Source organism: Artibeus jamaicensis, unplaced genomic scaffold (assembly GCF_021234435.1).
Source record: "Artibeus jamaicensis isolate MK-2021 breed Jamaican fruit bat unplaced genomic scaffold, CSHL_Jam_final contig_76, whole genome shotgun sequence".
Classification (NCBI taxonomy): Eukaryota; Metazoa; Chordata; class Mammalia; order Chiroptera; family Phyllostomidae; genus Artibeus; species Artibeus jamaicensis.
Genome location: NW_026521954.1, coordinates 2,410,476 through 2,436,202, shown reverse-complemented (window position 1 = coordinate 2,436,202; position 25,727 = coordinate 2,410,476). Strand labels below are relative to the sequence as shown.

The following is a 25,727-nucleotide window of genomic DNA, read 5'->3' as shown; positions in this document are numbered from 1 at the left end:
CCACAATTACTGGACCTTCTTTTCTTTTACATGTTGATTGTCTGCCCACCCCCTTCTAATTCCCTCTAGAATATAATTATTCTAAAGGCTAGGACTTCAAGATGTTCTTTTTTTTCTTTCTTTCTTTTTTCATCACTGGGTTCTCAGCAACTATCTCGCTGCACAATACTTATGGGTCGAATGCATTATAATAGACTGGGGAACAGGTAGCTTGCCCAGAGAGAAAAAGGCTTATAAGGGTCTTCTTTCTTACAAAAAGATCAGGTGACTGAACCCTCCCTGGTGCCGGGTCAGAGGGCAGCTCTTGCCCCCATTTCTGCAGTAGGAGGGACAGCAGGTGCAGCACGGCCACTGCCCGAGAGACCTCCTGCCTCGTTGTAGCAGCGCTGGCTCTCCGGGGATTTGTGCGCCCGGCTCCGTGCGAATCTCCCAGGTGCTGCCCGTTTTGCCCGCTCATCCGCGTGCAGCCCTGCGCCGGGACTTGCAGAGTCCATCTCTTGGTCCGGTTGTGGGCAGGGAGGCAGACACCCAGCCCTCCCTCTTGGTTATTTTTAGTCGGTAGCTGACACCCCACCCCTCCTGTCCCCGGTGGAGGCGGAGCGGCCAGAGAAGGTGGAGTTCAGACGAAGCTCCAGGAGCCTGCACGCTCGCTCCCGCGGGGAACTCCAGGCGCGGCCGAGCCCAGGCGGCGCTGGGAACAGCTGCCGCGGCGTCCTCCAGCAGCGAGCGCTGCTCTCCTCGGAGACCAGCGCCGGCAGGGGAGGGGCGTGGAGGGGAGGGGGAAAGAGGGCGGGCGGGAAGGGGCGGGGAGCGCGCTCCTGCAGCAGCGACGGCGGTTCTCATCCAGGCGGCCCAGCGCTCGAGTGGACGCGGGGCTTCGCAAATGGCTTGTCCCGCTCTCGGTCTGGAAGCTCTTCAGCCACTGCAGCCTGAGCCGCCCCCCGAGCCCGCCTTCTCCGAGGCGCAGAAGTGGATCGAGGTAGGTGCCCGCGGCTGGTGGGCGGCCGGGTAGGGGCTCCCCGGGGCCACCGACCCCCTATCTCCCACCTCACGGACTACAAGTCCAGCCTCGCCACCCCCTGCGCTTTCCTTTGCCAGCTGCTTTGGGTCGTCCTCCAGGGCCACAGGCGCGCTGCATCCCCTGGCACTGGAGTCTGGGGCGAGAGTGGGAGCGAATGCGGGACACTGCAGTGTAGCTGTGCGTGCAGGGGCCGGGAAGCGGTCCCCTGCACCTCCATCCCTCTTGTCCGCCAGCCGCGCAAATCTCGGCTCCCGCCGCTTCCCGGAGCAGCCACGGGAAGCGCAATTCGAGCAGAAGCGCCGCAAAGGCGCAGGAAGCGTGAACCCCCAGAGTCCTTGCGGACGCCGCATTTCGGGGCGAATATACTACCCCACCTTTTGGCCCCCCACCCTGCCCTTCCAGAGCTTAGTTGGCAGTGTCTCCGTGGAAGCGCATACCCACTGGAGCCCTTGGCTGTGTTCCTAGTACCGGGTCAGGTGTGAGGCTGGACTCGGCCGGAGAACCTGCGAGACCCACCTTCTAGCGCGCCAGCCGCATACACTTTGCCCAGCCATTGACAGCCCCCACTCCAGCCCAGAGGGGGCGGGCTCCCAGGTGCCGGGTACCCGACCCGGTTGGCATATTTCACTTCTTAAATGACTCGGTAGCAGGCCAGGGAAATCACTGGAGCTCTCGGCTCAGTCCAGGAAGCAAGCGCTAGCTGGGTGATCCTGATTCTCGATGTCTATCTGCAGAAGCAGCTTGGTAGCCCTGCGCTCCCGAAATGATGTGTGTGTGTGTGTGTGTGTGTGTGTGTACGTGCGCGCGCACGCGGCGGGGTGGGGGGGATGTCCGGACGCTTGGAGGGCGCAAGAGGGTAAAGGTGACCCCCCAGTGATCCGTGCAATGAGCCTGTATCTCTGGGCAGCCTTTCTTGAGGCTTTAGCACAAGGCAAATTTGCCCCCTCTTCTCCTCAGTGGCAGACAGCTCTCCTTGGCTGGTAGTTAAAGGAAGAAATGTACAGCTTCGTTGTGACCCAGCAATGGTGAAGCCAGTTAGTGCTCAGACCGTCACTTAGTGACACTCCCTGTGGCACTGCGGATCTCAAGATGCTGCTGGGGTAACAGGGCCACCATGGTACAGATTTAAATGTGCCGGTCTGCTAAGCCACGGCTCTCTTAACGCTGCTCGAACGCCCCGCCAAAGGCCTGCACCTTACAGGGTTAACACGTTTCCATCGAGCAGGAGCGTTAGGCAGAGTTTAGAAGCTTCTATTTAAAAAGGGGGTTAAATAAACAGAAGGATACATCTGGGGCTCTGTTGCTAAAAGGCCCAACCCTGTCCCTCACCATTCCATGGCCCATGACCAGACGAGAAAAAGACCTTGGCTTTTTACTTTTGATAGGTGGCTGGAATAGCTTGGGGTGTGACAGGTGCTCTCTGTGCTGCACACTTGGGCTCACAGGACACACAGGAGACATTGTAGGCACTGGCTTAGCTAAGAGTTGGAGTACTGTATTTTTCACGTTCTTGAACTTCGAAATTCTCTGGGGAAATCTTGGGTGTGGAAGGTGGCGAGGGGGCACTATGAGAGCAGAGCAGTCTTACAATATCAGTAGGCAAATGGTTTATTCCCAATATCCTGGATTGTCAGTGACATTGGCACACTCTGCTTTAAAAATGTGTTGTGGTATAAGCTACGTACAGGAGGGTGCACAAATCTTTGAGGCACACATCCTACTGAATTTTGACATGTCTCCACTACTCTAGCCCCCACCTAGATCGAGACCTAAAATGCCTGTTTCAGCTCAGAAGATCACAGTCTGTTTGAAAGTGGTGGTATATTTCAAGCTAAATATTCAGTACAAAATGTCAGCTTTTGTCTTTGTTCTATGGGTTAAGAAAAAGGAGGAGTTCCTTAAGAAAGTAGAGTCCCCTCAGGCCCTAGAGGCAGCTCTGCATTATTCTTGATACTGTACAACTGGAGAATGTGAAATCCTGAAAACTGGAATGGGGCGTGTGTGGCTGTAGGTTGGGGGCCGTGGAGCTGCGTGCATTATTGAAGTGGCCTATCTCCTTTCCATTGAGGAGTTCGGTTTCACGGAAAGGAGAGCTTCCCCTCCCAGGCTACACAAAAAGGCATTTGCTCCAGGGAGAGATAGAGACTTTCCCTTCTTGATCCCCCAAGGTTCCTCTTGAAATGCAAATGCAGTGTCTGCAGATGGGGGGGATTCCAGGAGCAGGAGCAGATGGTTTGGCCGGCAGTGGCCCGGTGAACAGAGATTCCCGGGCTAATATAGCAATAATGCAGTACTTAGTGTCAGCTGCATTCCCGAGGGGGTTGTTATCTGGAGACAATTGCATCTCCTTTAGGGGCCCCATTGTCTTCGGCAACATCCTTATTGGCAGGGCTTTGTTTTTCACTTTTGTTCAGTTGGTGATTAAATTTCCCACAGGCCCTTTCTTTTTTCTTTTGAGTAGTCAAGAACTTCACCATTTCAGAAAAATGTTCCCTGAGCGCAGCAGGTTAATAAACAAACTTTGCCACTAGTCACTCCTCCTTGGGCCTGAGTCTCCCTCGAGTCATGAGTTGGCCGGTTGGTGAGAAAACCAAAGGAACAAGCTCTGGGAGAAAACTCCTTAGTGAGGAATTTCTCGGCCTGCAGCCGTGGCTATTTGAGGGCTGTGTTACTGGGCAGGAAATGGTGGCCTGGGAACCTGGCTTGCACCTCACTCCTCCCCCACTCCCAGCTTCTGCCTTAGCTGGCAAAGGTGAAAGCCCTAATGGAGGTCACAGACCATGTGGGAACAGTTCAGTAACACTTGCAGTGACTTTTTTATAGTTGTAGGAGCAGGCAGCTTGTCTTTATGTGGGTTTGGGGAGACTCCTAAAGGAAACAGCAAACTTCAAGTATTAACTCTGACTGCTGGCAGGCAGAGGCCTACCTTCCAGCCACATTCCTTTTCTGGAAGGCCTTCCTAAGCAAAGGGGCAGTAAGTACAGCACAGCTAGGAGGTCACACTTCGGGCTGGACAGCCTTGGTTTGGAGGCTGTATCTGTTGCCTTCTAGCTGGGTGACCTTGGACAGGCTGCGTTTCCTCTCCTTTTAGTTCTAAATATTTTCTTTGAAAGCTAGCTCTAGTTGGTAATAACAACAGAAATAACAAAGAGATATTGTTGAAAGCATCTGTTAAAACAGGAATACTAATAATAGCTTACTTACCTCAGAGGAGTGACACGAGGATTAAATAAATTAATATTATATTTAAAACATTTGAATAGTGTCTAGTACTTAGGAAGTACTGTATAAATAATAGTATTACTCTTACTGTTGATATTACTCCAGTATTATTTTGCCTACTCCCATTATTATACTAGTACTGCTACCATACTGGTCTGTCACTGTGACTCTCATTGTTGATACTACTCTTACTGCTGTTGTTGTTAATAATAACCAGAGTTGGGTTTGAAAGAGAAGTTTCAGAACCTTATGTTTCTAGTGTAAAGGATATAATTTAATTACCTACTGATCTCATTCTCTTATCTTTCCCTTACTAACTCTGGATACCCAGACTAGAAGTTAGGTAGATGCTATGTGTTACTCTAACTTGCATTAAAACAGAATAAAGGAGCAAGGGAAAGCCTGTAATATCTACTCATAAAATGATCCCGATAGTCCATTAAGGTTTAGAAAATGGCACCTCGACATTATGCTGAATATGTAAGTTTAATGCCTAGCCTTTGTTACCAGACTTCCAGCAGAATGCTCACCGCCTGTCCTGCAGACAAGCCAATGTCTGAGATGAATATTCATCTCAAATGCAGCAGTGTTTTGCTCACTGAAGTCTCAGTTTTTTGCAGGAAAAAGAATAATTCCTCCATTTATTTTCCTTTCTCCTCCCTCCCTCCCTTTCTTTCTTCCCTTCTTTCTTCTTCCCTGATGGTATTTATTGAGTTACAGGAGTTTGTGAGCAGGTAGATGATTCTAATTTTCTGGGTCCCTCCTCCCACCCACAACAGTATTTATCTCTAATCTGTCATTCTTCTCTGCAATGCCGAACACATAGAAAACAGATGTCCCTTCAACTTGGTTTCAGTTGTGATTAGGAACAGGTTGCCAAGTCTTTAGGGAGGGGTTGGAAATTTCAACCCAGCTCCGTCTTAGTTCTCAACTTGAGTTTCTGGACTCCTTTAACTTAATCATAGCATCCTTGTGGGGCTTGGTGATGAATACAATCTTATTTGTGACCTAATCCGTATTTCACATGAGTGGGAACTGGTTGCACTTTATCATTTTTGGTCATTTCCCCTGCCCACTTAGAATTGTTTTCTTATTCAACTGGGACCCGATTTTGAAGATTAAAAGCACCAAGGGTACCTTAGCTTTCCAAGATGAAAAAATATTCTATTGTTTGGCAGTAGGGAGAATTTATGTGTAGGCTTTGAGAGAATCTAGCATTTAGTGGCCAGCAGCATTTGACATTTGTGATGCCATGATGAGTGAGCATATGCCATAAGTTATATAGTCACTCTAATTCTCTGTCTCTGTAGGAACTTGATGACTCACATCTTTATACTACAACAGAAATAAAACTTTGCATATGGTTCTCCAGCTCTGTATGGAGAGCCGAGGAAGAGGAAGAGAAACTTTCTGGCAAGATCAAGAAAGGAGTAGGGTCTGAATAGATATGTAAATTAGAACAGGCAGCATCTCTCTCACAATGACATTTAAATAGTCTGGCTTGTTTGTATATAAGGGCTGCTATGACACAATGCTGTCACATGGTGGGAGAACAGTAAGGTCCCACAGATTTGGGGAAAAGGGAAGTGGATTGGGAGGTGGAGCTGGCACTTCTTGCTCCACCATCTCCCTGGAAACCGGGTTTGCATCAAGTCAACTCCAAAGGGCCAGACTGAGCTCTGGCCACCAGGAAGGGGTAGGGCGGGGCCTGTGTTCCCAGCAACTGCATCTCTCTGCCCCCTGCTCTTTGCCGACAGATGACAATGGAGCCATGATGGAGACATCTGGCTGTAATTCTGAGGGTGGCAGCCAGTGCAGGGTGGGACCAGGCAGCTCCTGGAAGTTGGCCTGGCGGCTTCTCTTTTTGCTTTGCACCATTCAGAAACTTAAATATGTCATAGTTAGGGGTAACGAGATAATGATAATGATGGTAATGAAGTTAATGATCATGGGTGAAAGCTGGTTTGTATTTTTAAAATTAAATTTATTGGGGTGACATTGGTTAATAAGGTATATAGGTTTCAAGTGAAAAGTTGATATGTATTGAGTTCTTACTATGTGCCAGTCACTGGGCTAAAAAGTCTATCTATGCATTAATCCCTTAGGAATAAGTACTATTATTTATCCCCATCTGCAGATGAGAAAATTGGGGCTCTGAGCAATTGAATGTCTTGCCCAAAGTCACACGTAAGTGGCAAAACTAGGACTTTAAAGCATCCTTTCTTCCACAAATATATGTATCTAAATATCCAAGATCTTTAGATATTTAGATACATCCGAAATGTATAATTGGGGAAACTGGGCTTTTCAGGAGTTAGGAGACTGTCCAAGAGTCATCTAGTCACAATTTACCTGTTAGAGTCAGGATTTGGGCCCAGGCAGACTGTGGCCCTTGCTATCCAATCCCTTAATGGTGCCCCATATTTGCCCTGCACAGGTGCCTCCCTGCCCCCATAGGTGGAGGCAGGATGTGGATGTCAAGAAGCTGTAGTGCCCTAAACAATTTCCCATAGTCTGTCTCCTTCAGCTGCAGGATGGAGGGGTTCTCCTCACTTGGAGAGACCGCCTCAGGGTCACATTGAGTGGGGAGCAGGAAACCAAGTAGAAGGTGGTGCTACCCAGGCTCTCAGGCAAGAAGAATCAGGCTCCTCAGTTTTGCTTGCTGCCTCCAGATTTCGTGTTGCTCAGTGGTTGTTTGTAGTTGAGGGTCGCTGGAATCTGGTTCCCATCTCCTGTGGTCATTGCCACAGCCCTCAGTCACTCCATGGAAGTTTTATTAGGGCAAAATAATTAGTTTTTGACTTTTTAAAGTTTGCTGATTCATTATCATACGATTTTTCTAGAGGATAGATATTCTAGCATATTTTATGTTTATGGCATTAGAGACTGTGGCTCTTTTGTTATATAGAGTTTTATCTCCAGGGCCTGTTTCATATGAGGATAAATTGAATGTATGGTCCATGTGAGCTCGTAACATTTTCTAACAGGTGCATTATTCTACATTTTACACTCCCCAGGGAGTTTGAGTAAAGACCTAATACCTGTGTGGTCTGTTTTGTTCTGCAAATATGGGTGTGAGGTGCTATCTATTCTCAGTGCTGATGTGTTTGAGCATTGTTGGCACATCTGTCTGAGGCTTTTACCACAGCTCTGTCACCTTTACCTGCAAGTTCTCCCATCTGGACAAGATCTCACCTGGGAACAGTTCTGTTGTTGAGTTCAGCCAAGAGGCAGGTTCTTTGCACAGAGGAGATTGGCAGCCTCCTCTGCAGGGCTCCAGGTCCCATCCTTAGTACTGAAGGGCCTGAACAAAGCAGCTCTGTGACTTCTGGGAATCTTGGCTGTTCATCGGCATCCCCGTCACTTACATTCCCAGCTCACCCGAATCATCTGGGCCTTCATTTTCGTGATTGAGGACTGACTTATTCAACACTGGTTGGTTTTTGGCCAAACTACTCTAATTGGAACTAGATTTCCTTTTGAAGCCCAGTCACTTCTGTGATTTAGAAAAATGTACAGTACAATTTTATAATATTCCTCTCTTTTGTTCCTCTGTGCGTGTGTGTGTTTACATTTAAAGCAACAGAGAGGTATCAGATATGATTTTCGGGGGGCGAGGGATTAGGGTGGGAAAAAGGATGACTTTAGTGTGATTACATTAGAGGAAAAGATAATTGAATGTTCTTTTTGATTGAGAAATATAAAAGTAGCCTAAACTAGGGGGTTACTAAATGATACAGGAGAAAAATAATAGTCCTTTAACAATAAAAGAATGACAGGATAACGGGAGGACTTCTGCCTGTGCGAGGAGATGTTCTACCTCCCTCTGCAAGGCGGAGGGATGTCACGGAGGTCAGTTCTGCTGTGGGGAGACTCCACATTCCCACTGGTGAAAATGACGTTCTCAAAGAGGTGTCCTCAGGCAGCAAACTCTGTTGGCACAGCCACAGATCTCAGGGAACTGTCTTTGGCGTAAGGGGAGAAAGTGAGGAGATGTCGACCGAGGACAGGTACCTAAGGAATATCTTGGCCGACACCTTTTCCACTAAACTAGACTGCTGGCAGAACTGTATCTTTCTATCTGTACTGGCACCTTCAGAGTTAACTATTGGCTAGGTTGAGAAAGCTCCATGTTGCCACAGCTCTGCATGCTGCCCAGCAGAATTTCTCTGCCACAGCTACTGCAGAATGCAGCTGGGCCTCCTGGTCAACCTTAGAAGTGAGGGCCGTACCCCACCCTTCAATCCCTAAATAGTCCATTAGGAGGCCATGTAAGAATAGGCCTGCACTTAAAAAAAAATAAAGGTCAAGGGTATAAGGGCTTGTGGCTTTTTTATTTCCATGATCCAATACTATTATTAAAAAAATCTTCAGCCTTTCATTTTACCAAGTGGGTGCACCAAGCGAGGAATTAAAGCTACGTTTATTGTGATGAGTACACAGCTCTCTTTTTCTCCTCAAGAGATATTTACAAAATGATGTTCAAACAATTATTTATTCTAATGGAACCGAACAAAGGCTCAGATAGGCTTAGTCAGATGGTTTAAAATATGAAAATGATTATGTGGGATCCTCGGCTGTCCCCCATTTGTGAGCTCACCTCAATGTAAACACTAAAAATAAGCATTAATGGTGCAAATAAGCATTAATATGTGAAAGTGTTTTAAGCAAATGAAAAAATTCATTTCCTGAAAAGTGTTTGTGAAGCTCCAGCAATGTGCCAGCCATGCTCCCAAGAACCAGGGTTAGATGGTGAACACAATAAACACAATTCTTGTCCACATGAAGTGCACAGTCTAGTCGGGGGTGGGAGGGCAGAGAGCTTACGTGATAAATCCGTAATTACAAATGGGGGTAAATACCACGAAGACAAAAATGCGGTCTTAAGAGAAAAGTACTTCAGGCGGACAAGGACTGAGAGCAAAAATAATATCCGAGCTAGGACCATTGAAAGGTGCTGAGCAGGGGAGTGGGACTGTTGTTAGTTTATTGAGATAAGGGCTTTCATATGCTTGCAACACATGCTTTTATTGTGAATATGCTTTGGAAAAAAGTAGAAAAAGGTAGAAATGCTCTTGACATCCTCCAGGTATGTTGAAGGTGTGTGTGGGAGGGTAGAGGGCCGGGAAAGGAGCTGAGTCAGAGGTTCTCAAATATTCTTGCAGGCCACTCAGAACAGGGTTTGCATGATGCTCCACTGCACCTCTCAGGACCGAGGCCCAGATAAATAAAAAAATCTTCTAGGAGAAATGGTAGAGAGAACTCTGCAATCAAAATTCTTATACAAAATAGGGCTCTAGAGGCTGTGCTCCCTTCTGAGGTCAGAAGGGGCTGTAAGAAACCTGCCTGCTTTTCAGTGAGTGAGTAGAGCAATTCTGTGTGAGACCTGGCGGGGGGGCACCCCGCAGATGTCTTCTGATTGGAGAACTTGCTCCAAAATTCCTCTAAAAGAAGGGGCTTTATAAATTAATCAAGTCAAGTGCCATTTGGGAGCCCCATAAGTTGTGACTTCTGGAGGTTTGTGATTTAGGTTTCTTTCAACACTCGAACCCATCATCTCTAGGCCCCACTTCCTCATGGTTCAACATGGCTGCTAGAGATTCATCATCACATCACCCTTCCAGGAAGCAGGATGGAGGGATAGAAAATGAAGTGTGTGCCCTTCCCTTATAAGAGGACCTCGAGAAAATTCTACTGGGCATCTCTTCCATTTTATTGCCAGAATTTCAGTAACATGGCCACCTGTGAATGCAGGGGAGACTACAGTGTCCCCAGATAATAGTCTGAGTTCTGCTCCTCAAGAGTCAGGATGTCAAGGTAGGGTCACCTGGGCATGTTCTTACTTCTCTACTTCTCCAGCGACAGAGCCTTTCAACACAGAGCTTAAAATCTGGCCACCTCTGAGGTGGACTCCCTGCTTTCTAGCTAGGCCCACTGATCCTTCCTTCTCTGTGCACACCTGCCATTTAGCATTAACCTCAGTTAGAAAAGTTGTCACATGTCACAGGGACAAATGTGTGTTTGGGTGGGATCTCCCTCCTTCGATAAATCCCGGAGCCCTTGTGGTCACGGCCCCGCCCCTCCTTGCTCTATTCCGTGTGCTCCCTGTGAGGGCCCCAAACCCACATTACCCGTGGCCAGAGAGATTTTTCAGTGAGCCTGTGCCCAGCTATAATTGTCTGATTGGCACTTGGACTCTGCTGTGGCAGAGAAAATAGACTCTGTTGCTGCCCTGACAGGAAGCAAAGTGTTTTTTTAAAAAAAGACTGATTAAAAAAAGCAGTTTACCCAATAGTTGCCTGGAGACAGTCAGTGATTGGACACTTGGAAAGCAATTCCACTGTTGGCTCTTAGATAGGTGGTATCAGTTGAAGGAATTATTTAGGAGGCCAACCTTCCTCTCAGGTTGGACGGGTGTAGGGCTCACTGCACTTGGAGGTCCTGTCTGCAGGGCTGGACAGCAAACATCTCTGTTTTTTTTTTTTTAAATAAACATGCCCTGGCGTTCTACGCTGGGACTCTCACCTTCCCTTTCTCTCCTCACCTCAAAGCAGTCAGCCAGCCTCCTCTTCCTCACCTGTTGTCAGAGTTCAGGTAATTCCCATATGTCAACATGAGTACTTCCAATTGCAGGATATCTAAAAAGAAAAAACGATGAAGAATTTTTATTATAGTGGCTACCTACGTGGGTTCTATTAGGTAGTTAAAAAAAATACCCCACCCACACCAGTGACTAGTAGCTGGCATTCATAAAGGATCATGGCTATGACCACTAATTGTCATGACCCAATGGAAACACTGACAAATGGCATCCTCTCTGCCTTTCTCACAGAAAATTAAGAAAGGAGCTTGTGGAGCTGAATGTTGTCATCAGCCAACAGATGTGGTTGCCGCCTGTTTCCTCAGGAACTTTGCAAGATGTCATAAAGGGGGGTGGTGACAAGTGGAAGCCTGATTCATTATGTTTCAAGAGTTGACATAATGTGATAATATAAAGCAATAACATGGCTAGTTCAGTGCCAAATAAAATAATAATGGCTATCATAACACACTTTTTGTGGGTCAGTGCTAGGCTAGGTGCTTGTTTGAGTGAATGATATAATATCTATCTCTATAGATATATAGATATCTATAGAAATAGATATATATAAAATGATATGTATGTAAACATATAATGAGATTTTATCTGTCTATTGGTGATATATATCTGTATATCTATCACCTGGTATAGTGCTTGGCCAATAAAGAGCTTGTCAGATAAGCACCACTTTATGCCCATTTTACAGATGGGAAAACTGGAGAACAGAAATGTGCACTGATTTGCCTACAGTTCCATAGCCAGTAAGTGGCAGAGCTGGGATCTGAACCCAGGCAGTCTTGTTCCAGAGTTTGAGCTTGGGCCACTGACTGCCATGCTCTAGAAGTAAAGCAAAACTTCTAAAACTTCTATCATGATCCCAACCTAATGAACCAAGCAGAAGACCTATCTCCCTTTTCTACCCATTCTTTCTTTTAACAGGTGTTTATTGAGCCTCTTTTTTTGGTGCATGGTGCTGTCAGTTGCTAGGAAACAGCCCATCTGTATGGCTCCTGAACACATTATCTGAAACTGGAGCCTTTTCAATGTTTTTAAAAAGATAAATTTTGGCAGGAGAGTGGTTAGGGCTATGATGAAACATTATAGGAGAATGACCATGGCCAATGTGTGGAACTATTTTTCTCCTTTTTCTTCACCAACCTCTTTGTCCCCTTGATTGAGACCTTGTTCTCCCTCTGTGTTCAAATAGTCCTGGGTAGTGAGATCAAGAAATGGAATTATTATTAAGAGGGGGAAATAAAGCATGTGTAGTGAGTATGTCTCCCTGCCGGGCATTGTGATAGGTTCGCTATATTTGTCATCCATTTAGTCCTTGTGTAATAGACATCTGTTGCCTGCTGTTCCAGTTCAGTGTTTTCTGCTTTGTGTGTTCCAATCAGATTCACTCATGTGAAGACTGGGAGGCAGGCCAGTCAGGATTCTCATCTGACTTGGCTCCTAGGACCTCAAGCAGTGCCCCTGACAGTGGTCCTTCCCTTGCCTTTCCCAATGGGTACCTCCCGGCCACAGCTCCACTCCCACCTGGCATGGGCCCCTGCTGTTCTGAGCAAATGTAATATATCTTTCAGTGGTGTGATTATTGCACACGCAATGGGAAAAATAGGGAAGGGTGCTTTGTAAGGCACAAGTTGCAATGGTTCACATGAGATTTTTCTTGGTACCTTAACATTTTACATCACATCACTTTGTAAGACATATAATGTCTAATCACTATGTCATTCATCTCAAGCTAATATACTATTCTGTGTCAACTATAATTGAAAAAATGCATTTTGCATCACCAAATAGCAGTGGCTGAAAGCAAAATAGGCTGGTAGAGGTGAACCAGGGAGATGATCATTTCTTGTTCTTGCTCTGGGCGCCATTTGGCTTTGTGTCTCTTACAAGATCGAATTGTCTGAGCTCTTTCTGCATTTTTTTATTTTTTCTGTAATGCAGCAGCCTGTCTTTCCTTGCATGCTTTTCATCCTGCGCCCTTTCCACTGTTCTACCTTTTCGGTATAAGTCCCATATTTATCCTGTAATAGGAAAGAGAAAAGATCTTTTTATCCGTGCTGGTAATTTTCAGCTTTCTTATTCTTTTTGTTAGTGTTCTGTTTACAAACTTGAGTGGGATTTGAGCTTTCTGCCCCAACTCTGTATTTTCCATAAGTCCTGTTATTTTCTAGTGTGTGATTTAGCAAAACATGAGGTTTTTGGTTATTTGTCTTACTTTGAAACATATTCATTCCTTTTCAGGAATGTACACATTGTTTTATAGTAAATTGTTTTATTGTAAATATACGTGGATTTTCATGTTTTGTGCAGATTTACTACGCAAAACATGAGTATCTCTCACTCACATGCTCACTTACAGATGCATAAAACAACAGTTTGGAGATTCCTGGCACTGGAGTCTGGGATCTTGGGTCATAAGGAAACTTTTCTCTTTTAGGAGCTTATTTTCTACTTATTATCAGAAGACCTCGGACAGCCCTCTCAGAAGAAGTTCCTACTGTCTTTGGAGAGATAGTGGAATATTGTTTTCTACTTTGCCTGTTCCAATAAGTTTTTTTCCTGAGGCATTTTTTGGGGGTGATTTTTCTTGCCTTGGTAGTACTCAAAGCAGCAGTCTTCACCCAAAGGAAACTATAGGAGTTATTTGTTGTGGGTGAGAACCTCTTGGGAGGCAAGCGGGACAAGAGGAAGTTGAGACTTGAGGGTAAGTGGTTTGTCCGAGGGTCACTGATTTCTAGGCTGTTGACAGTCACGTGACCTGCCTGCGCCGGTGTGTATGCATTGACCACTTCTCTGAGTTTGGGACAGTCTTCATTCATTCATGATATATTTGTTGAGCACATGGTAGGAACTTAGTAGTATATGAGACAGACGTGGCTCCTGCCCTGGTGGGGTTACATTCCATCAAAAAACACAGACCCTGGACACCGAATTCTGTGTGTGATGTCTGTTCAGAAAGGGAGGAGCAGGTTATGCGGAATATGGAGGGGTCAGGACCGCCTTTGGTTTGGGGGCTTTGGGGAGGGCTCTCTGAAAAAGTGCTGTTTAAGCTGAGACCGAAAGGATGAACAGGAACTGGCCAGACCAAAAAAGTAAAAATAAAAAGCAGGAAATCGTGTTCTAGGTGGAGGCTACTGGTTGTGTAAAGACTCTGAAGAAAGAGCCAGAGGAGCCCAGGAAGGTGGGAGCTTTGGGAGTCAGGGCGAGGGGAGGTGCAGAATGAAGCTGGAGTGGGGAGCAGGAGGGTGGCTCAGCCCTGATGCAAAAGGTCAGGGTCCCCGTGCTGCCTGGCCCAAGCCTGGGGCCATGGCTGGCTCTGTCTTGGAGGACAACGATCTGATTTTCTCTAAACTCCATTAAATTTCCATAAATCATGATAAAAATTTATGAGGGTTGATAGCTTGGCCAGCCTGTTCTAAACATTTAACTTCTTAACCATTCTGTGAGCTAGGGACAAGCTCTTATTATTCTCATTTTGCAGAGATGTAAGTAAATGGCGAAGATCACATAGTCATTACATGGTGGAGCTAATCTTCACATGCAGGCAGTCTGGCTGCACTGACCTGTGCTAGTAACCACCACGCTATGGTGTGTGATACAGGCTCTTTACCAGAGGCATCCTTCAAGGGTACTGGGGGTGCAAGAGAGGAGTAGGGTTGGGAGTAGCCTAAGGATGCTGGACATCAGTGTTGGTTTTCAACATGTTTTCAGTGTTTAAGAAGATGCTCCCACTGGGGGTGGTGAACACACAATGCATTATACAGATGATGGGTTACAGAACTGTGTACCCGAAACCTATAATATTTTGTTAACCAGTGCTACCCCAAAAAATTCAGTTAAAAAGAGATCCCCCAGATGAGTCTCTTTAACCAATATACTACCTGATGGTTGCTGCCACCTGGAAAGGAGAGGCATCTTTTCTAAAGGAGGCTCCAAGCCTCTCTCCAGCCCCACATGCTAATACATATGAGGACTTGGGGGGTGGGCATTGGGTTGCTCTGACATGATGAGCCACTGAGTTTTAACTTCTGTTAAGAGCTGTAAATTATATAATGTGTTAACCATTTTTTTATTCATTTGGTTTTAGGTGAGTGTGTGTGCAATAATTTTTTTCGTTCAAAAATTTTTTGTGTGTTTTAGTATTTGATTATTAACAAACAGAAATCCAATTGAAACTGGCTTTAGGGGAAAAAAAAAAAACACTGTTCATTGCCAGTCTGGAGGTCGATCCCCACATCAGACAAGGCTGACTCAGCAGCTCAGTGATATCAATAAGGACCTGGGTTTTTCTCAGCCTTTCAACCATGCTGTGCATTGTGAGGCTTTATGTAGTGCAACCACACCTGTCCTACCCCGTCCCAGAGAGTCCAGGCGTTTCCCCTCATGGCTGCCTGGGCGAGAGCAGTTTTGGTCTTCATATTCTTTTTACGTTCTCTGGCCAGAGAGAGAGCCGCCACCCCTCATTCATGATCCATGGGAGAACAGACAAGTTGATAAGCTTCAGCCAGCCAGGGTCCACCCTGGTCCATTCCTAACAAAGGCTCTGGCTGCTACCCAATGGAGCAGCAGTGAATTCCCTACAGGAAAATCTGGGAGAAGTGGATGCTGAGGAAGCCACCAATATATGGTACCACTTTTTAATTAAAATGTGATAATACATAGGAAGACATACATGGGTGGTAAGACTGTACAGAAAAAAGCAAAGAAATTATTAAAATAAAAACCTTAGAACAATGGCTACTTCTTAGACTTGAACATGGAATTATAACCTGGGATTGGTTAAAAAGGTGTTCATAGGTTGTTTTACTTCTGTTATTATAAGACTAGAAAAGGGTGAGTTTTAGCATATGATTGAGTGTCAGGTATCCGACCCTGTACCGGTTGGGTAGTTCTATTGATTTCTAGGTGTAAAAAATGTGACTGGATGAATCATATTGATTTTGAAATGCTAATTTAAAAATAATGTAACTTATACTACTACACAGGAAAAAAATCAAATAATCTAATTAAAGATTTGCCAGAGGAACTAAATAGACATTTTTTCCAAAGAAGACATAGAACTGACCAACAGCTACACGCAAAGATGCTCAATGTTACTAATCTTTAAGGAAACACAAATCAAAACCACAATGAGGTACCACTTTACACTGTTAGAATGGCTGCCACCAAAAAGACAAGGGACAAGTGGTGAGGATGTGGAGGAAAGGGAAGCCTTGTATACTGTTGGTGCGAGTGTAATTGGTGCAGCCACTGTGGAAAACAGTATGGAGGTTAGTCAATAATTAAAAATAGATCTACCATATGATCCAGCAGTCTCACTTGTGGGTATGTATCCAAAGAAAGGAAAACAGGATCTGAGGGAGATACGTGCACCCCCATGTTCACTGCAGCCGTGTTCGTAATACCCAGACATAGAACCAACCTGAGTGTCTGTCAGCAGATGAATGGATGGAGAAGAGGCCATACACAACGCTGGAATATTATGGAGCCATGAGAAGGGAGGAATTCTGCCGCTTACAACAACATGGATGGATCTCGAGGGCATTATGCTGAGTAAAATACTCTATTGGTATCACTGATATGAAGAATCTAAAAAAAAGTCAAACCTATGGAAGCAGAGAGTAGACAAGTGGCTGCCTAGGGCTGGGGTGGGGGAGTGGGGAGAAGTCAGTAAGAGGGTACGGACTTTCAGTTATAAGGTGCATGCAGCCCGAGGACCTAATGTAAAGCCTGGTGACTAGTTGATACCACTGTGCTATATAATTGAAATTTGCTGATAGAGTAGAACTTAAACGTCCTCTGCTCCACTAAAAAAAGAAAAGAAAAAGAAAAAGAGAAGTGAGGGGATGGATAGATATGTTAATTAACTAGATGGAAGGAATCCTTTCACAATGTATATGTATATCAAGTTGCCACAATGTACACTTTAAATAGCTTACAATTTTGTCAGTAAAGCTGGAAAACATATAAAAAGGTCCATCTGGGTATTTCAACTGTCCTTTCTTCCCAATAAATGCACCTTTTTACCAAATTATAAAATAACAGCTCTGAAAAAATGTTAGACATGAAAGTATCCAGTACCAGAATCTGAGCTGCTTTCCCTGTTGAATTTCACATTCCTCAGGTGAGCATGTAGTTTTTGGAGCCTCATGCCTAGAAATAACAAAGCCACGCAGTTGCTTCGGCCACTCTGGGGCTGGAGAATGTTCGGCCCTGTGCCCGCACGCTCCCCAGGCATGTGGGGCCCTTCTAAAAGTGGACACGCGGCTGTTGCCCACTGATCCTCTGGCTGAGTGACCCAGATTGGCATGGCGCAGCTGGGTCTCGCACACAGCCTGTACGGGAAAGAGGAAGGTAAAAATAAACGCGGTTGAATAGCCGGGGTGGTGTCAGGATACTTGAAAGCTCCCTGGTTACTTTGGTAGTTTCGGGTCAGACTTTCACTTAAAAAAAAATGGGATAGTGGAGGTGGGTAGAATGACAGTTTTCTAGGTTTCTTAGATTTGGTAGAATGGTTTCATATTGAACAGCAAAACAAAGGTCTAGGGTACTTTTTGTATACGTAGAGATTTATGTTTGGAGAGTTTTTAGAATATTGTGCCCTTGATCTGAATTCTTATTTATCCCATTACTCATCGTTTAGGTCCTGACTTACTCTCTGAAATAAGACAGTTTTTCTTCCTCTTCAACCATTAGAATGAAATGAGCTTATTACTACAATTCTTTGGTAAAATATACTTTTCTTCGCTATTTAAGGAAGGTAAGTAACAGGGTTTAAGTCTGATGCCATTTATCCAATATGAATAGTTTTTCAACCTGGCCATTTTGGGGGATTTTAACATTTGTATTTCCAAAGTGTGGGTATCCTAATTTTTGAAGCTCTGGTTCATATTAATGGAAACTTTGAGATTTTAGTTCTGGCACTTGACCAAGAGGGTTTTTTTCTTTTTTAAAGTGCAGATCCTATATCACATTTTCCTCAGTTACTGACAGCTTTGAACTATGTGCAATTTTTTTTTCCCTGCATGCTTTGTGGCTTCCAATGTAAGCATCTCTCTGCGATCTGTAGATGGAAAATTAAATCTCTAAAGGGCCTTTGTCTTGCAATAGCAATAAAAACAATAGTAAATATTTATATTTCAAATATATGGGAATGTGAGTATAACTTATTGTAAAAATAAAATGATCTTAACATACCCAGTGGAGACATATTTCTGAAAAAAATTTTTTCTGCAATGTTTACATCATCACACTAGTTCTGATAGAGTTCAAAGAATTTTCTTACATTTTCATTCATTAAGTTCCTCATTTACAAAACATCTACTAAGAGATTGCTAATGTTGATGTAGGGTTTCTTTTGAGGGTGATGGAAATATTTTAGAATTAGGTAGTGGTGATGGTACTTAGTGCAACTACTAAAAATCTGAATTATATACTTTAAAAGGATGAATTTTGGTATGTGAATTATATCTTAGCAACAACAGCCAAAAAATCTGTTAATAGCTCTCAGTGCTCTAAGCACTTTCTTAGCACTGAAGATGTCTAAATGAACACATGAAATGAAAACTTCTGACTACAGAGTAGTCAGCTCTTGACTACTCTCTATATGCTGCACAATAGTGCAATATAACAAACCACTCCAAAAACGCAGTGGCAGATAGCAGTAGTATTTTTTTCCCTTGTTCGCAATATGAGGCCGGCTTGGCTGTAGCTGGCTCAGGGCTGTGGGTTGGGTTTAGGTCTGTCTGTTTCATGGGTCTTTGTTCCCCTGGACCAGAGGCTACCTGGGGATGTTGTCTTTATGGCAAAGGAGTGACAGGTGCACCAGAGCCCAGCCAAATCATGCCACAGATTTCAAGTCTCCCCTTGTGCTGCATCGATCACATTCCACTGCCAAAGCAAGTAATGTGGCCAAGTCCGGAGTCAGTGGCACAGGGAAAAAGACATTCTGCCTAGAGTGGGAGAGGAGGGCGGTGAGTAGGTTTTGGACGATACTCCAGCCTGTCACAAAGTGTTAGGAGACGGGTCTGTGCAGAGCCCCGGGAGCCACAAAGGAAGAAGTGAACATTATCCCTTGGGGAGGGGTCAGCATCTTTGAGGAGATGGACAGTGGTTTGAGTCTTGAAAAGTGAGCAAGTAATGTAAGTTGGATGGGGAAGAGAGTGAGAAGAAGTGAGAGAGCAAGGGCTGGAGAAGGGCCTTGTAGGTCATAAGAGCAGCTTGAGCAGAGGCAGGGAGGTTTGCAGGAGCAGGGTGCAGTTAGGAAGTAGCCAGGCCACGGCATAGCATTTGGAGAGGCCCCTGGGAGAAAAGGTGCCGGGTCCTGTCAGGGAAGGCCTGGTGCCTTGGGCTGCGCTGCCGGCACTGAAAGGGCAGGACTCCGGGGTCAGACAGCTCGCTTCAAATCTTGACTCTGCCATTTACTAGCTTGGTGACCATGAGGAACTTTATTTAGCCTCTCTGTGCCCTAGTTAAGTATTTGTAAAATGGTCAGGGTATGATCAGTGTCTACCTCATGAATTGTGTTTAGGATTAAAAAGTTAATACCCATCACTAAGTATGGCCCACACTCATTTTTCAAAGGGGTGATTTTCAAATCATCAATTTGTGGATATAATTTAAAACTACCCTAAGTGGCTACAGAATCAACATGTACTTTTAACTGTAACTGCTCATGAACTATGTTTTATATGTAAGGGATTCAATAGTAGATATTCTGGTGTGTGATAATCATTTGTCCTAATCCAGTCTATTTGTGTAAATGGTAAGTTTAAGATGTTTTCTCTAGATATATTTTCCAAAAAAAGCTCTACTCTTTCAACTTATAAGATTGCAAAAACAACAACAGTAACAACAAACAATATAGGATTAAGGAGCCACCAAACCTCACTTGATACAGGTAGTGATATGTGCCTTTTATACCTAAACCCATCTTGCTCAAAATTTGGCTCAATTCTGGAGCCTTTGGTTCAAACGAAATCTTACAGAGATTTGGGATTTTCTCAAAGTTTATTATTCATTTATTTTTAAAATTTTTAAACAAATTTTTACCCAAGGGTATGTTCATTGATTTTTAGTGAGAGAGAGGGGTGGGGCTGGGAGAGAGAGAGAGAGAGAAAGGGCAAGAGAAACATCAGTGCGGGAGAAACATCGGGCAGCTGCCTCCTGCACATGCCGGCTGGAGATCAGCCCCGCAGTCTTTTGCTGTATGGGACAGCGCTCCAACCAACTGAACCACCTGGCCATGGCAGAAACTTTACGTTTCTAAGAATAAGCATTCAGTAATACTATCTCCTAATCGAGAGCTGCAGCTCAGCAGTTCTCAACCCTGGCTGCAGGCTAGAATCACTTGGGCGTTTTTGATTTAAAATGATCTGGATCAGGGCCTGGGTATTATTATTGTTTCATAAAAGTTTCCCCCAAGTGGTTGCAGTGTGCGGCCAGGGTGGAGAACCCAGCAGATGACAAAACAAGTGAGTAAGTTGCACAGGGCAGTATTGGCAGATGTAAAATTTAAAGCGTATTTTAATGATTGTTTCCTGTGGGTGTGTGGGAAGGGATGGGCACCCAGGGAATACAGCTATATTTTCTGCCAACAGCGTCATTCCTAGTTCATATGATGGAATAAACAATCAATATTTCATGGCAGGATCTGAACAGTATGAAATTCCAGATATCTGAGCAAATTTGACAAGTTTCTTTAGGAGAATCTCTTCTCTACACTGAAACACAGATGCCCCAGGGCATAAGCTCACATCACAGGCGCTGTCCTTTTTATGAATGCCTTCATTTGTTCAATGCACAGTTCTTGAACACCTGTGATGTGCCTGCTATTGTGCTGGGCACTGAATGCCCAAGGAAGACGCAAGTGATCACTCTCCATCCAGAGACCTGCAGGCACACAAGTAAGAAGCGGCACAGGTAACAAAAGGCACAGAAACAACCAGTTTGAGCAGCCCAGTTACAGTGGTACCAGCTACCGGCAGTCGGTCTGGTGCCAACTGGCTGTCTATCAGCCCTGCGTGTGGAGAGCACAAAATATAATGTTTTAAATGCCAAAAGACAAATGTCAAGAAGAGGAATCTGAGAGGCAGAACAATTCTATAATTTCAAATCCGTGTTTCCTTCACAGACGGAACAGAACTAGTAGGGCTGATTGCACCGGTTCTCCATCCTGTCTTGTCTACTCACCCTTTGCCCAGTGACCACAGTTCTTACTAACGAGGTGAAGTCTGTTTCCCTACCGCCTGGACGTGGGGTGGCCTAGTGACTGGCTTTGGCCAGTACAATGAGGCAGTAGTGATGGTGTGTCAGTCTCTAGCCCAGACTGTGAAATGCCTTGTGTAGTTCTGCTTGTTCTTGCTCCTCTGCCATCACTACGATGGGATGACCAAGACAGCCTGCTGGAGAATAAGGGACCATGGGCCGAGCCAAGTTGTCCCAACTGTTCTAGATGAGGCCATTCTAAATCAGCGAACAGCCAGCCTACACCTATAGCGGGGTTTTGCAACAGGGGCACTGTTGACATTTGGGGCTGGAAAATTCTTTCTTGTGGAGAGATACGCATTTTAGAATGTTTAGCATCATCCCTGGCCTCTGCTAGATGCCAGTAGCACCCACCACTCCCTCTCCAGCTATGACAACCCAAAACAGCTCCAAACGTTGCCAGACATTCTTTGGAAACAAAACTACCCCTGAATGAGAACCCCTGCCCTAGGCTTATGACTGTATCCATTCAAGATCAGCAGAAGCGCCCAGCTGCTGACCCCAGACGCAAGAGGAATAAATGCTTATTGTTATTTGCCTCTGAAGTTTGCGGTTGTTATGTAGCATTTTGTGGAGTAGGCAGTTAATACAGTGAATGCAAATGTGGACACATGAAAATGGTTAAGGTTAATGTAAAATTTTTACCCTGGCTGTTTCGGGGCATAGTAATGGCATTCCCAGCAAAGCAGGAAGAACAACCTGAGTTTGGTGTTGTGTTTTAGATGTGGAAGGGAGAGAGTGAGTTGAGTTTGGATAGGTTGAGTTCGATGCTTTTATTTCTGATCATTCTGCAAGTAGAGTGTTATCTTCAAAATCCATTCTAAATACCACCAGGGGTTACTTACAGTTGACAAAAACTGGGGGGCTTTCCTAAAATGTATATGCTTGGGAATGTGATAGAACTTAAATACAAAAGAACCATAAATCTAGGAATTTAAAGAAAAAAGGAATAAAAAATTCTTCCTGGGTATAAATGAACCAGAACTGATGGAAGCCAGAACACATCCTCTTCAGCTGAACTGCCTTTGTTATGGTATCTTCGAATCGCACAGTTGATTTTTCAGTGTATTTAACTTCTTTTTCCTTTTGAAATCAGGAGAGTTCAGTTGTACTCTGAACCAATGGGTAATTGTAATCTGGCTCTGTTCCACTTGGGCAAGCATTGCTTCCTTAATGAATGCACTTCCTTCATCTGTTAGTGATAAGCAGGCAAGTGAAGAATCCTTATCAGCATCTATGGGTTGAACATCTGTTTCTGCTCTACTGTGTTTCAGTTTAGACTTCTTTGCTAAGAAGTTATTGCAAATAAGTGAGCCCCCTTTACATAAATCCATTTTGGGTTTCGAGTATTTGGTATCTGAACACCTTCTATGGGTAAAATTAATCATTCAGAATTCTTTTTCTGATATTTTGAGTGATGCTGAAATTATTGTCACATGACAGACTTTCTAAAAGTGTGATCTTTGGGGATGACAACTACCAAGTTTATCCTATGGATTTTAGGATAAATATGTTAGAGTAATATAAAACACTTTTGTTCTGCATATAAGAAATATTCCAGAAAGGAGAGCAAAAAATGACCTTGGAAACATGGTGGAACACCCTCACTTGTTTTTGTTGAAAGGCAAGCGACAAATCTGGGTAATGAGGTGTAAAAGAGCAATGCAGACTGTGTAGCTGGCTTCCAGGAAGTGAGCTCAGGAAAGAATGGATTGGGTAACCTGTGTGGATCAGTGTCAGTGAGCATCTCCTATCTCCTGAGGAAGAGCCATAAAATGGTCCAGCAAGCAGCCTGATGAATTTTCTGGGTGATGCAACCTTTTTGGAGCCACCTGCAAACATCAGGGTCAAGGATGAATGGAGAGATGCAAAGATTGGAGGGGAAAGGTCCTTAAGAGGCCATTAAACCATTTTTGGCACCTTCAACACTGGAATAGTGCTACCAGGGTGAGTTTGATTAGAGTGATTTTGAGAAGGAGAGACAAATGTCAAAAAAAGAAATGATGGTAGTTAATGAACTGACACCTTGGTCAATAAGAACTAAAATATAGAAGGACACCTGGCACCCTTTTTGTAGGAAGACTGGTAGGCAAGGCAATTGTCAATGTGACATCCAGTTGCAACACCAAATTCATTATGTAGAACTCAGTGTCCGACCTCTGAAAGGGCTGCCCCATTGGACCTGCTGTGACCTCTCTTGAAGAAGCACCATCAGGCCATAGGGGCATCGGCATAGGCGCTCAGCATAGTGGGGTGAAGTGCCCAGGCAGAGAGCCCGCCCTGCCAGGTTGGAGTTCCAGGTTCACTGTCAGTGGCGGGGAGAGCTTGGGAAAGTTACTCAACCTCTCCAGACTTCAGCATCCTTATCTATTAAGTGGTTATGACCATAGCACTTATCTCCTAGGGCTGTTGTGAGAAATAAATCAGTTGGTGTATAAACAGCATTAAGAGAAATGTCTGAAACATAGTAAACACCCATTATTAGCTCTGATTATTCAAGAATCTATGAGTAATACTTTTTTTGGCTGTGACCTTTTTTTTGGGAATTGGATATATTTACAAAATGGCCAGCAAAGCAATTACTTTTTGTTGTTGTTCTTTAGCAATTGCATTTTGGTGAGTTAAAATGGGACAGATATAAATGGGGAGGGGAGATGTCGAAATCCTATTTTTATCGTGTGAGCATGTGGCATCTTGTACAACACTGGGATGTGACCGACACACAACAGTCTGGTCTTAAGCATTTAGGGAAAGGGGCTGTTTAGCAAAGGTGTGTTAAAGGGGCTGCCTGGATAACCATCCATTCCAGGGTGGGGCTTCTGAGGTGTATCATATTTAGGGTGGGTTTTCTGGTGTGCACTGCAGGAAAATGCATGGCATACCTTTTTTTAAAATTGGTGGATCTTTTTTCTTTTTAAAGCTCAAATGGCTACTATAGCTCTATACTGTTGTAAACATGGCAGCTTTTGGTCCAAAGGAGATTTTTGGATTATGCAGGCTCTCCTTTCCCCAAGTTTTCATGAGTGACGAGGAATCAGCTGTCAGAAGGTACAAAAAGAACAAAACAGTATTTTACCTTGGTGACAAATAAATACTCATAAATGTTGTATTCGATTTAAAAAGCTAAAGAAAATTCACTTCAATCGTCTTATTACAAATAGATGGAAATACAGAAAATCAGAAACTATGGTTAAGTACAAAGAAGAAAAAGTGTTCATAATTCTTTTCACATGGAAACTACTTCCCTAACCATTTTCTAGGTATATATACATAGTTTCATTTAAAAGGGGGGCATATAATTTCTATTTGAAGTATATTGTAAATACATGTTTACAGTGAATATACATCTACAGTATTGCTGAGCAATTGATAAAGAATAAAAAGCTAGACCAATAAAATTATTTAATTGTTACTTTATTATCACCATGTGGGTTGTTTCCGACTTTTACAAACACATTGTTGAAGAACCAGGACTGGCAGCTTGCCAGCCATGCATAGCAGTGAAGCTCCTTCAGCCTAACGGGTCATTCACTCTAACAAAGCAAAAGAAGCAGCAGCCCTCTCCGCACATGGACCTCCGCTGGGACTGCTCCTTGATGAGAGCATGGTTAGTGTTCCGTATATTAGTGTTCAGTGAGGATCTAAGTGATGAACAAGTAAGAGGAGAGCATCACCTTGGAGATATACAGTAGGCAACTATTTCTCAACTTTTGCCAATTAAAACTTGGTGTTGAGTTTCTTAAAAACATAACTATAGACCCAGCAATTCTACTCGTAGGTATCTATAGAATAGAATTGAAAACAAATATTTACATAAAAATTTGTATGTGAATGTTCATAGCAGCATTACTTATAACAGCCCCAGAATGGAAACAGCCCAAGTGTCTGCGAGTTAGAAAGTGGACAAACCAAGGCTGTATATCCATGGAATGGAGTACTGCACTACTTAGAAATAAGCAGGGAACTAGTGATCCATGCTACAACTTGGATGAACCTCACAAACACACTAAGTGAAAAAGAAGATGCTAAAGACTATATATTGTATTAGACCTTTCATATGAAATGTCCGGCAAAGGCAGACCTAGAGATACAGAAAAGAAACCGGTGCTGTCTGGGGCTACGGTTGGGGTTAACTGCAAGTGGGAGTGTGGAAGCTTTTTGGGGTGATGGAAATGTTCGAAAACTGGTTTGTAGTGGTGGTTGCTCAACTCTATGAATGCCCCAGCAACGACTGAATTAGGAATTTAAAATGGGTGCATCTTATAGGATGTAAGTCATTCATCCATTAAAGCTATTAAAAAAAAAAGCCTGATGCTTCATGCTTGATTATCAATACTTTAAAAAGGAAAGTGATAAAATATCTATAGCAGAAGTTGCCTACCTGTCTGCTCATCAGGATCTTTGGGGAAATTAAAAAAAAAAAGAGTCCTTCCAGCCCTGCTTTCAGTGGTCTTCCTAGGTCACTGTCATGGCCAACTGGGGTGGAAACCACTGCTCGGCGGCTTTAGATCCTGAACTGTTACAAAGAATGCAGAGCCCACCATGCCACACAGATGCCCTGTCTCACACTTAGACTCCCGAGGTTTGCCTGCAGCCTTTCTTCTCGTACCTAAAGTCGATCGG

The 25,727-nt window shown here is 44.2% G+C and overlaps 1 protein-coding gene across 1 annotated transcript in view; it reads left to right on the top strand.

Annotated features, from left to right (window-relative positions):
- Positions 1-802: 802 nt before the first annotated feature.
- Positions 803-25,727, top strand: part of LIMCH1 (LIM and calponin homology domains 1) — a 322,455-nt gene continuing 297,530 nt past the window's right edge. Inside the window, exon 1 of the mRNA XM_053672339.1 lies at positions 803-979. Coding sequence (XP_053528314.1) covers positions 884-979 — 96 coding nt within the window. The 5' untranslated portion in view covers positions 803-883. The remainder of the gene's footprint in view (positions 980-25,727) is intronic.